Source organism: Rhinoderma darwinii, chromosome 4 (genome assembly GCF_050947455.1).
Source record: "Rhinoderma darwinii isolate aRhiDar2 chromosome 4, aRhiDar2.hap1, whole genome shotgun sequence".
Lineage (NCBI taxonomy): Eukaryota > Metazoa > Chordata > Amphibia > Anura > Rhinodermatidae > Rhinoderma > Rhinoderma darwinii.
The window spans coordinates 6,479,265-6,492,945 of NC_134690.1; the positions used below are offsets into that span (position 1 = coordinate 6,479,265).

The 13,681-nt window shown below is 35.8% G+C and overlaps 1 protein-coding gene across 1 annotated transcript in view; it reads right to left on the reverse strand.

Moving 5' to 3' along the window:
• Positions 1–13,681, reverse strand: part of LOC142759216 (DNA (cytosine-5)-methyltransferase 3A-like) — a 65,989-nt gene that overhangs the window by 10,301 nt on the left and 42,007 nt on the right. The window contains exons 13-15 of the mRNA XM_075861169.1: positions 6,716–6,806; positions 6,469–6,617; positions 5,964–6,049 (exon numbers count right to left, since the gene is read on the reverse strand). Of these exons, the coding sequence (XP_075717284.1) occupies positions 5,964–6,049; positions 6,469–6,617; positions 6,716–6,806 (326 nt within the window). The remainder of the gene's footprint in view (positions 1–5,963; positions 6,050–6,468; positions 6,618–6,715; positions 6,807–13,681) is intronic.

The following is a 13,681-nucleotide window of genomic DNA, read 5'->3' on the forward strand; positions in this document are numbered from 1 at the left end:
CTGTATGAAGGAAGGGGTATCTGCATGAAGAAAGAGGTATCTGTATGGAGGAAGGGGTATCTGTATGAAGGAAGGGGTATCTGTATGAAGGAAGGGGTATTTGTATGGAGGAAGGGGTATCAGTATGAAGGAAGTGGTATCTGTATAGAGGAAGGGAATTGGTAGAGTAGACCTCCAATTTATATTATAAGTTGTTAAATTTATCCCTCCATGCTCTGGTGTACACCACCTATTAAATCATGAAAAATGTAGGTATAGGGACAGAGGAGGAAAGGTAGAGCATGGTGGACAATGTCGCCTTGAATTTTTTATTGATACCGACTCGTGTAGTAGGAGAAGGATTATACTGTGCAATGTCCCCTTTATTGCCACATTGTGTGGTATTTTGATTAAATTATTGCACAGTGTGATTACAGCTTTAAACAAATTCCACTGACTCAGTTCAGTGAAACGTACGTCGGGACATACCGACCCAGACAGTAGGGAAAGATTACAGATTACACAGGGCAAGATTGGAGCCATGAATAATAATTAACTAATCCTGCCGAATTCAAGTCCGCTCCAGACAGCTGGAGGGAACGGACGTAGTGGCGACACTTGAGACCAGTGTGTTGCTGAGTGCCCATGACGTCGCGGCACTCACAGCCAATACTCTGAAACAGCCAGCAATCCTTACAACTGCACGAACCAGTAGTTTTCACCAGGCAGGCTGTCTCTTTGCCTAAACACAGCGTACGCTGCTGTCTCTGTATTGCCGCCGAATTGTGTATCGTAGCGGCAACGCTGAGAACACTAAATAAAACACAACAGGCAGTTTGTCTCTCTGCATTGCCGCATAATTAAGAACCGCAGCGGCAACACTGAGAACACAAAACGCACTCGGTGACCAGCTAGCTGCTCACTGAGATAGATCGCCTTCTGTCCGCGTTGCTGGCCGAGCTGCTGCTTGAGCCAGGAATGGAACAGCAACGCTGGTAACAGAACAAATACAACACAATCTGAAGACTAATTAACTGTTCATTGACACAAAAATTTAATCCTTTTGCGCTGCTACTCACCAAAAGTTTGGAGCGGCAACGCTTAAAAGGTAGTCAATGATCAGGCAGTTGCTCATAGAGTTTGAACACAACCTCCTGTAGTGTGCATATGCAAGGTATCTTACAGATACAAAAATAACCCTTGCAGCACCACCTCGTTTATTTCCACCTGAGTAGTAGGGCCAACAAGCTCCCTACCCAGTGGAATTTGTTTAAAGCTGTAATCACACTGTGCAATAATTTAATCAAAATACCACACAATGTGGCAATAAAGGGGACATTGCACAGTATAATCCTTCTCCTACTACACTAGTCGGTATCAATAATAAATAATAAAAAATTGAAGGCGACATTGTCCACCATGCTTACTTTCCTCCTCTCTCCCTATACCTACATTTTTCGTATAGAGGAAGGGGTATCTGTATGATGGAAGGGGTATCTATATGAAGGAAGGGGTATCTCTATGAAGGAAGGGGTATCTCTATGAAGGAAGGGGTATCTCTATGAAGGAAGGGGTATCTCTATGAAGGAAGGGGTATCTGTATGAAGGAAGGGGTATCTGCATGAAGAAAGAGGTATCTGCATGTAGGAAGGGGTATCTGTATAAAGGAAGGGGTATCAAGGAAGGAAGGGGTATATGTATGAAGGAAGGGGGTATCTACATGTTGGAAGGGGTATCTGTATGAAGGAAGGGGTATCTACATGTTGGAAGGTGTATCTGCATGAAGAAAGAGGTATATGCATGTAGGAAGGGGTATCTGTATGAAGGAAGGGAAGGGGTATCTGTATAAAGGAAGGGGTATCTGTATAAAGGATGAGGTTTCTGTATAGAGGAAGAGGTATCTACATGGAAAAAGTGGTATCTGTATGAAGGAAGAGGTATCTGTATGAAGGATGGGGTATCTGTATGAAGGAAGTGGTATTTGTATAGTGGAAGGGGTATCTGTATGAAGGAAGGGGTATCTGTATGAAAGAAGGGGTATCTGTATGAAGGAAGAGATATTTGTATGGAGGAAGGTGTATCTGTATGAAGGAAGGGGTATCTGTATGAAGGAAGAGGTATTTGTATGGAGGAAGGGGTATCAGTATGAAGGAAGTGGTATCTGTATAGAGGAAGGGGTATCTGTATGATGGAAGGGGTATCTCTATGAAGGAAGGGGTATCTCTATGAAGGTAGGGGTATCTGTATGAAGGAATGGGTATCTGCATGAAGAAAGAGGTATCTGCATGTAGGAAGGGGTATCTGTATAAAGGAAGGGGTATCAAGGAAGGAAGGGGTATGTGTATGAAGGAAGGGGTATCTACATGTTGGAAGGGGTATCTGTATGAAGGAAGGGGTATCTACATGTTAGAAGGTGTATCTGCATGAAGAAAGAGGTATATGCATGTAGGAAGGGAAGGGGTATCTGTATGAAGGAAGTGGTATTTGTATAGTGGAAGGGGTATCTGTATGAAGGAAGGGGTATCTGTATGAAGGGAAGGGGTATCTGTATGAAGGAAGGAGTATTCGTAGGAAGGAAGGTGTATCTGTATGACGAAAGAGTTATCTGCATGTAGGAAGGGGTATCTGTATAAAGGAAGGGGTATCAAGGAAGGAAGGGGTATCTGTATGAAGGAAGGGGTATCTACATGTTGGAAGGGGTATCTGTATGAAGGAAGGGGTATCTACATGTTAGAAGGTGTATCTGCATGAAGAAAGAGGTATATGCATGTAGGAAGGGAAGGGGTATCTGTATAAAGGAAGGGGTATCTGTATAAAGGATGAGGTTTCTGTATAGAGGAAGAGGTATCTGTATGAAGGAAGGTGTATCTGTATGAAGGATGGGGTATCTGTATGAAGGAAGTGGTATTTGTATAGTGGAAGGGGTATCTGTATGAAGGAAGGGGTATCTGTATGAAGGGAAGGGGTATCTGTATGAAGGAAGGAGTATTCGTAGGAAGGAAGGTGTATCTGTATGAAGGAACGGGTATCGGTATGAAGGAAAGGGTATCTGAATGAAGGAAGGAGTATTCGTAGGAAGGAAGGTGTATCTGTATGAAGGAAGAGGTATCTGCAAGTAGGAAGGGGTATTTGTATGAAGGAAGGGGTATCTGGATAATTGGAAAAAACTGAGCTGAACGTGGAAACTATAAGGCCCTGTTCACAAGGCACGTATTTGATGCATTTTTTAACGTGCGTGTTTAAAAAACGCGTCGCGGAAAAAAGATTCGTCAAGTCAATTCTTTGGCATGTAAAATGCGCCGAAAACATGCTCAAAAAATTGACAATACGCATCAAATATGCAAAGAAAACGCGTAGAAAATGACTGTAGTTTAAAAAGTGCTTTATAAAAATGCTAGAGGTTTTGCCAAATGTACACGTCGTTCTTTGGGAGCGCTGTGTGAACAAGGCCTAAAAGTCTTTTGCTGTAGTCTCAATTTATGACTATGCTGCAAATTTACAGTCATTCTCTGCTACTTTTGATAGTATACTTCTTCAAGGGGAAACTGTCACCAAAGAATCTGTCAGATCAGAGCTGCACCTACTAAATGCGCCCCAAAAAAATGGCAAACAGATTATTGGAACTCTTTTTGTAGTCAGGTCAGGGCCGGTTTTATATCAATCTCGGTCCTGGACAGAGAGTAAAGTAGGGCCACCTGCTCAATAGTTCTCGCAAGTTTAAAATATCCATATTAAAGACAGATACATACGCACTTTTACATTTCTATGCGAATGCACACACAATATTGCCAATCAGTGCCAAAATAATGCTACCATATAGTGCTCACATAACACTGCCATATGTTTCCACACAATGCTGCCATGCAGAGTCCAAATAATACCGCCATAGAATGAAGGGTTAATGATGAAGTAACGATGAACAAGGGCAGGGATAGTTTACATGATCTATTCTCAGGTTACTCCTGAGGGTTAATAGGAGGGGCACTATTACTGTGTGGGGCCTAACACTGTCACTACTACTGTGGGGGGCACTTAGGCTATCCTCGCACATTTAAAATTTGCAATAGGCAAATGCAACATAGATTTTAATAGTATCCATAGCAGAAATCCGAGACTGACCCTCTGATTTCTGCCGTAGATGTGCCGGCGAGTCCACACGTGGATTTTCCATTGCAGAATGCACGCTAATCATGAGCATGCTGCATTTTTTTAAATATGCGGTGCGGTCTTTATCCTGCATAAACTTGCATGTGAATAGCGTATAAAATGGAATCTGAATACTGAACGTGTGAACATAGCCTAAAAGTGGCACTATTACTGTGTGGGCATACATTGGCGCATTATTACTGTGGGGGGCACTAAAAGCAGCACAATTACGGTGTGTGGCGCCTAAAGGGGACACTATTATTTTTTGGAGGACACTATTACTGTGTGGGGCACTATGGATGGGGAGTTTGGGCAGAGGTTAGGGATGTGAGACAAGTCATGGCTGGAAGAAGTCTTCTTGGGGCCGGCAGGATAGAGAAGAGAAGGAAGGAGAACAACTTCAATCAGAAAAGACGTCACCTGTGAGTCACTCGATGTCTCTGTGTGGTAACACCTGCAGCGCGTCTAGGTAGAACAATATGGGCACTCTATAGTGGTAATATTGGTCTTTGTATAGTGGTTTTATTCAGATTCTCATATTTATGGCGATTATATTTAGGTTTGTACAGTGGTATTTTTTTGTAACTGTATGACTGTACTATTATATTGTACATAAGATTACTTATTTTAAGGAGGGAAATTATTTGTAGGCGATGCATCTATGGATATAGATATAAGGCCCCATAGGCCGGTCATATGTTATAACGATTGTCTTACAGCTGCCCTGTCTTTGAGACAAATACATAAATATATATAATCTTTTTAATATTTTTTTTGGGGGGGAGGGGGGGTGGGAGGCTGTAATGGGACATATGCCTTTAGATTTCGGCACCTGATATTTTGAGACCCCAGCAACACCCCTGTATATTAGACCAATGGTCATGATTTACGATGTTATCGACAGGGGACCCCAGAACTTAGAGTTTTTCTAAAGTTTAGCCTGGTGATTAAAATGAATACAAATATTAGAGAAAGGCTGACCTGTACATAATAGCCTTGGTTCCGATCACAGACCGCAGGGGCAGACATACATGCCATATACTTGTGCAGCTGTACAGGGGCCCTTGTAGGTAAAAGGGGGGGGGGGGCACTACCAAAATAAAATGATTGTTATAATAGTGTTTGGTATTTTCTATGGACTTAAATGTAAGGGAATGGGAAAAGGTTTCTCATAGCTTCCAAAGATATTATCAGACGAGTGAGGGAGCCATGATGGAGGTTGTCGGTAATTAGCTGTTGGAGGGTAAGGGGCCCCACATACTATTCTCACACAGGAGTCCTTTGCAGTCTGACTACCCTAAAAAGACAGATACGGACCCAGAGGCGCCCGCTGTTGTCTAAATTAGCCATGTGAGCCGGTCCAGAGCATAGAATCTCCATTATCAGTCTACAAGACAAAAGCAGAGACAATTGTGCTCCGCGTATTAACAATACAAGATCAGCCAAAGTATAAAGCCTCCGACGCCGCAGCATGGAATTCCAATATGCTACACACTAAACATTTAATTGGAATATAACCACATCACTCCTAATCTTTACATCAGTATCATAACATTAACTTTTATTTTTGGATTTCAAACATTGACGTCGTTGTGTGGAATACATTGCGGCCGAACAAAAGGCTTAATCTATTCAGCTCTATTATTGTTAGTCTTACAACACATCTCCACAATGCTCTCATAACAACACCGAGGACTATAAATGTTAATAAGAACCAGCGAGGCTTATAATAGTTCTCGAGGATGTGATGTGTTCAGAACTTAGAGAGTTCTCCATACTGATGTCAAGATTCCGGAGGGAACGCTATATCGATGACGTTTTAGTTTATCGAAACCAACCTGCTCATGGCGGGCAAATTACCCCAGAAGTATCTGGCTCGATGTGCAGCAGACACCACGCAGGCGTCAATCTTCACCGGGTTTGTCTGGAAGAAGAAAACCGTATTTACTTCTTAAACAAAATTGCCCAGTAATTGTGTCGAATAGACTCCAAATGTAGAATTGTGTTAAACTGATGAGCAAGGCTCAGATGTGGGGGTCATAATTCATTGTATGGCAACGTCTTTGTTATAAAACACTCTAAGATGGCTGAGCTCACGTCATTGAAGTCCAACCTCGTTAAATCAGGACATATTCAAAGTTCCTAATTAATATAATGTCCTGACTTAATCCTTTCCGGTTAAGCTTGCTTAATCTTACAGCTTGGGATGTGAATACAGTATAATTCATGATGTAACCCAATAGCCGTCAAGCAAAGGGTTTTCAAAGTCACAAAAACGTTACATTTATTTTAAAATGGACTGTTGCTTCAACATTAACCAACTCCCATGTATTTGCTGCTCACTTGCAGGTGGTAGGTTATAGTTCTCTGGAATTTTTTTTCCATGGCGACAACGTTTTCAAACATCCAGAAGAATGGGCGCCCTTCACCTGGCTGAGGCTTAACTTTATGTAGTAAATGTAGGAAATCAAAAAAGAGTGGTCCTGTGCCCCCTGGTGGAGAAGAAGATACACATGTTTAAGTCCCATCATATAAAGATCAGCAAATTATTTTTGTTTCTAGATTCCTCCAGTATTCTGACTTTACATACCGTATAAACCTTTTCGGAAGGGGTTTACCAGAGAAAGATCATTGCAAGGACTACCCCCAATCAACAAATCAAACGGCCCCCATTTCTCTACCTGCGAAAAGATTTATTGTAAATTCATAGAAAGTAGTTATATTCTTGTACATAGGGGGCAGTATTATAGTAGATATATTCTTATATATAGGAAGCAGTATTATAGTAGTTATATTCTTGTATATAGGGGCAGTATTATAGTAGTTATATTCTTGTATATAGGCGGCAGTATTATGGTAGTTATATTATTGTATATAGGGGGCAGTATTATAGTAGATATATTCTTGTATATAGGAAGCAGTATTATAGTAGTTATATTCTTGTATATAGTGGCAGTATTATAGTAGTTATATTCTTGTATATAGGAAGCAGTATTATAGTAGTTATATATTTGTATATAGATGGCAGTATTATAGTAGTTATATTCTTGTATATAGGGAGCAGTATTATAGTAGTTATATTCTTGTATATAGGGGCAGTATTATAGTAGTTATATTCTTGTATATAGGAGGCAGTATTATAGTAGATATATTCTTGTATATAGAGGGCAGTATTATAGTAGATATATTCTTGTATATAGGGAGCAGTATTATAGTAGTTATATTCTTGTACATAGGGGGCAGTATTATAGTAGTTATATTCTTGTATATAGGGAGCAGTATTATAGTAGTTATATTCTTGTATATAGGGGGCAGTATTATAGTAGTTATATTATTGTATATAGGAGCAGTATTATAGTAGTTATATTCTTGTATATAGGGGCAGTATTATAGTAGTTATATTTTTGTATATAGGGGGCAGTATTATAGTAGTTATATTCTTGTATATAGGCGGCAGTATTATGGTAGTTATATTATTGTATATAGGGGGCAGTATTATAGTAGATATATTCTTGTATATAGGAAGCAGTATTATAGTAGTTATATTCTTGTATATAGTGGCAGTATTATAGTAGTTATATTCTTGTATATAGGAAGCAGTATTATAGTAGTTATATATTTGTATATAGATGGCAGTATTATAGTAGTTATATTCTTGTATATAGGGAGCAGTATTATAGTAGTTATATTCTTGTATATAGGGGCAGTATTATAGTAGTTATATTCTTGTATATAGGAGGCAGTATTATAGTAGATATATTCTTGTATATAGAGGGCAGTATTATAGTAGATATATTCTTGTATATAGGGAGCAGTATTATAGTAGTTATATTCTTGTACATAGGGGGCAGTATTATAGTAGTTATATTCTTGTATATAGGGAGCAGTATTATAGTAGTTATATTCTTGTATATAGGGGGCAGTATTATAGTAGTTATATTATTGTATATAGGAGCAGTATTATAGTAGTTATATTCTTGTACTTAGGGGGCACTATTATAGTAGTTATATTCTTGTATATAGAGGCAGTATTATAGTAGTTATATTTTTCTATATAGGAGCAGTATTATAGTAGTTATATTCTTGTATATAGGAGCAGTATTATAGTAGTTATATTCTTGTATATAGGAGCAGTATTATAGTAGTTATATTCTTGTATATAGGGGGCAGTATTATAATAGTTATATTCTTGTATATAGGGGCAGTATTATAGTCGTTATATTCTTGTATGTAGGAGCAGTATTATAGTAGTTATATTCTTGTATATAGGGGCAGTATTATAGTATATAGGGAGCAGTATTATAGTAGTTATATTCTTGTATATAGGTGGCAGTATTATAGTAGTTATATTCTTGCATATAGGCGGCAGTATTATGGTAGTTATATTATTGTATATAGGGGGCAGTATTATAGTAGATATATTCTTGTATATAGGAAGCAGTATTATAGTAGTTATATTCTTGTATATAGTGGCAGTATTATAGTAGTTATATTCTTGTATATAGGAAGCAGTATTATAGTAGTTATATATTTGTATATAGATGGCAGTATTATAGTAGTTATATTCTTGTATATAGGGAGCAGTATTATAGTAGTTATATTCTTGTATATAGGGGCAGTATTATAGTAGTTATATTCTTGTATATAGGAGGCAGTATTATAGTAGATATATTCTTGTATATAGAGGGCAGTATTATAGTAGATATATTCTTGTATATAGGGAGCAGTATTATAGTAGTTATATTCTTGTACATAGGGGGCAGTATTATAGTAGTTATATTCTTGTATATAGGGAGCAGTATTATAGTAGTTATATTCTTGTATATAGGGGGCAGTATTATAGTAGTTATATTATTGTATATAGGAGCAGTATTATAGTAGTTATATTCTTGTACTTAGGGGGCACTATTATAGTAGTTATATTCTTGTATATAGAGGCAGTATTATAGTAGTTATATTTTTCTATATAGGAGCAGTATTATAGTAGTTATATTCTTGTATATAGGAGCAGTATTATAGTAGTTATATTCTTGTATATAGGAGCAGTATTATAGTAGTTATATTCTTGTATATAGGGGGCAGTATTATAATAGTTATATTCTTGTATATAGGGGCAGTATTATAGTCGTTATATTCTTGTATGTAGGAGCAGTATTATAGTAGTTATATTCTTGTATATAGGGGCAGTATTATAGTATATAGGGAGCAGTATTATAGTAGTTATATTCTTGTATATAGGTGGCAGTATTATAGTAGTTATATTCTTGCATATAGGGGGCAGTATTATAGTAGTTATATTCTTGTATATAGGGGGCAGCATTATAGTAGTTATATTCTTGTATATAGGAGAAGTATTATAGTAGTTATATTCTTGTATATAGGGGCAGTATTATAGTATATAGGGAGCAGTATTATAGTAGTTATATTCTTGTATATAGGGAGCAGTATTATAGTAGTTATATTCTTGTATATAGGGGGCAGTATTATAGTAGTTATATTCTTGTATATAGGGGGCAGTATTATAGTAGTTATATTCTTGTATATAGGAGCAGTATTATAGTAGTTATATTCATGTATATAGGGGCAGTATTATAGTATATAGGGAGCAGTATTATAGTAGTTATATTCTTCTATATAGGTGGCAGTATTATAGTAGTTATATTCTTGTATATAGGGATCAGTATTATAGTAGTCATATTCTTGTATATAGGAGCAGTATTATAGTAGTTATATTCTTGTATATAGGAAGCAGTATTATAGTAGTTATATATTTGTATATAGATGGCAGTATTATAGTAGTTATATTCTTGTATATAGGGAGCAGTATTATAGTAGTTATATTCTTGTATATAGGGGCAGTATTATAGTAGTTATATTCTTGTATATAGGAGGCAGTATTATAGTAGATATATTCTTGTATATAGAGGGCAGTATTATAGTAGATATATTCTTGTATATAGGGAGCAGTATTATAGTAGTTATATTCTTGTACATAGGGGGCAGTATTATAGTAGTTATATTCTTGTATATAGGGAGCAGTATTATAGTAGTTATATTCTTGTATATAGGTGGCAGTATTATAGTAGTTATATTCTTGTATATAGGGATCAGTATTATAGTAGTCATATTCTTGTATATAGGAGCAGTATTATAGTAGTTCTATTCTTGTATATAGTGGCAGTATTATAGTAGTTATATTCTTGTATATAGGGGCAGTATTATACTAGTTATATTCTTGTATATAGGGGCAGTATTATAGAAGTTATATTCTTGTATATAGGGGGCAGTATTATAGTAGTTATATTCTAGTATATAGGGGCAGTATTATAGTAGTTATATTCTTGTATATAGGAGCAGTATTATAGTAGTTATATTCTTGTATATAGGAGGCAGAATTATAGTAGTTATATTCTTGTATATAGGGGCAGTATTATAGTAGTTATATTCTTGTATATAGGGGCAGTATTATAGTAGTTATATTCTTGTATATAGGGATCAGTATTATAGTAGTCATATTCTTGTATATAGGAGCAGTATTATAGTAGTTATATTCTTGTATATAGTGGCAGTATTATAGTAGTTATATTCTTGTATATAGGGGCAGTATTATACTAGTTATATTCTTGTATATAGGGGCAGTATTATAGAAGTTATATTCTTGTATATAGGGGGCAGTATTATAGTAGTTATATTCTAGTATATAGGGGCAGTATTATAGTAGTTATATTCTTGTATATAGGAGCAGTATTATAGTAGTTATATTCTTGTATATAGGAGGCAGAATTATAGTAGTTATATTCTTGTATATAGGGGCAGTATTATAGTAGTTATATTCTTGTATATAGGGGCAGTATTATAGTAGTTATATTCTTGTATATGGGAGCAGTATTATAGTAGTTATATTCTTGTATATATAGGCAGTATTATAGTAGTTATATTCTTGTATATAGGAGCAGTATTATAGTAGTTATATTCTTGTATATAGGAGCAGTATTATAGTAGTTATATTCTTGTATATAGGAGCAGTATTATAGTAGTTATATTCTTGTATATAGGAGCAGTATTATAGTAGTTATATTCTTGTATATAGGAGCAGTATTATAGTAGATATATTCTTGTATATAGGAGCAGTATTTTAGTAGTTATATTCTTGTATATAGGGAGCAGTATTATAGTAGTTATATTCTTGTATATAGGGAGCAGTATTATAGTAGTTATATTCTTGTATATAGGGGGCAGTATTATAGTAGTTATATTCTTGTATATAGGAGCAGTATTATAGTAGTTATATTCTTGTACTTGAAGGGCACTATTATAGTAGTTATATTCTTGTATATAGAGGCAGTATTATAGTAGTTATATTCTTCTATATAGGAGCAGTATTATAGTAGTTATATTCTTGTATATAGGAGCAGTATTATAGTAGTTATATTCTTGTATATAGGAGCAGTATTATAGTAGTTATATTCTTGTATATAGGGGGCAGTATTATAGTAGTTATATTATTGTATATAGGGGCAGTATTATAGTCATTATATTCTTGTATATAGGAGCAGTATTATAGTAGTTATATTCTTGTATATATGGGGCAGTATTATAGTAGTTATATTCTTGTATATATAGGTGGCAGTATTATAGTAGTTATATTCTTGTATATAGGGGGCATTATTATAGTAGTTATATTCTTGTATATAGAGGAAGTATTATAGTAGTTATATTTTTGTATATAGGGGCAGTATTATAGTAGTTATATTCTTGTATATAGGGGGCAGTATTATAGTAGTTATATTCTAGTATATAGGGGCAGTATTATAGTAGTTATATTCTTGTATATAGGAGGCAGAATTATAGTAGTTATATTCTTGTATATAGGGGCAGTATTATAGTAGTTATATTCTTGTATATAGGGGCAGTATTATAGTAGTTATATTCTTGTATATGGGAGCAGTATTATAGTAGTTATATTCTTGTATATATAGGCAGTATTATAGTAGTTATATTCTTGTATATAGGAGCAGTATTATAGTAGTTATATTCTTGTATATAGGAGCAGTATTATAGTAGATATATTCTTGTATATAGGAGCAGTATTATAGTAGATATATTCTTGTACATAGGGGGCAGTATTATAGTAATTATATTCTTGTATATAGGGGCAGTATTATAGTAGTTATATTCTTGTATATAGGGGGCAGTATTATGGTAGTTATATTCTTGTATATAGGGCAGTATTATAGTAGTTACATTCTTGTATATAAGGGCAGTATTACAGTAGATATAATCTTGTATATAGGGGGTAGTATTATAGTAGTTATATTCTTGTATATAGGGGGCAGTATTATAGTAGTTATATTCTTCTATATAGGAGCAGTATTATAGTAGTTATATTCTTGTATATAGAGAGCAGTAGTATAGCAGTTATATTCTTGTATATAGGGAGCAGTATTATAGTAGTTATATTCTTGTATATAGGGGCAGTATTATAGTAGTTATATTCTTGTATATAGGAGCAGTATTATAGTAGTTATATTCTTGTATATAGGGAGCTGTATTATAGTAGTTATATTCTTGTATATAGGAGCAGTATTATAGTAGTTATATTCTTGTATATAGGAGCAGTATTATAGTAGTTATATTCTTGTATATAGAGAGCAGTAGTATAGCAGTTATATTCTTGTATATAGGGGGCAGTATTATAGTAGTTATATTCTTGTATATAGGGGCAGTATTATAGTAGTTATATTCTTGTATATAGGGGCAGTATTATCGTAGTTATATTCTTGTATATAGGAGGCAGTATTATAGTAGTTATATTCTGGTATATAGGGGGTAGTATTATAGTAGTTATATTCTTGTATATAGGAGCAGTATTATAGTAGTTATATTCTTGTATATAGGAGCAGTATTATAGTAGTTATATTCTTGTATATAGTAGCAGTATTATAGTAGTTATATTCTTGTATATAGGAGCAGTATTATAGTAGTTATATTCTTGTATATAGGGGCAGTATTATAGTAGTTATATTCTTGTATATAGGGGCAGTATTAGGGCATGACCACACATGGCGGAATTCCTCCGCAACTGTCCGCATCAATGCCGCACAGAATCTGCGTTGCAGATTCTGCAGCGGATCTGCACAAAATGTGCAGAAAATTGATGCGGACTGGCCGCTGCGGACTGCAGGAAAAGTGCTTCTCTTCTCCCTATTCAGTGCAGGATAGAGAGAAGGGACAGCACTTTCCCTAGTGAAAGTCAAAGAAATTCATACTTACCGCCCGTTGTCTTGGTGACGCGTCCCTCTTTCGGCATCCGGCCCGACCTCCCTGGATGACGCTCCAGTCCATGTGACCGCTGCAGCCTGTGCTTGGCCTGTGATTGGCTGCAGCCGTCACTTACACTGAAACGTCATCCTGGGAGGCCGGACTGGAGACAGAAACAGGGAGTTCTCGGTAAGTACGAACTTCATTTTTTTTTACAGATACATGTATATTGGGATCGGTAGTCACTGTCCCGGGTGCAGAAACAGTTACTGCCGATCGCTTAACTCTTTCAGCA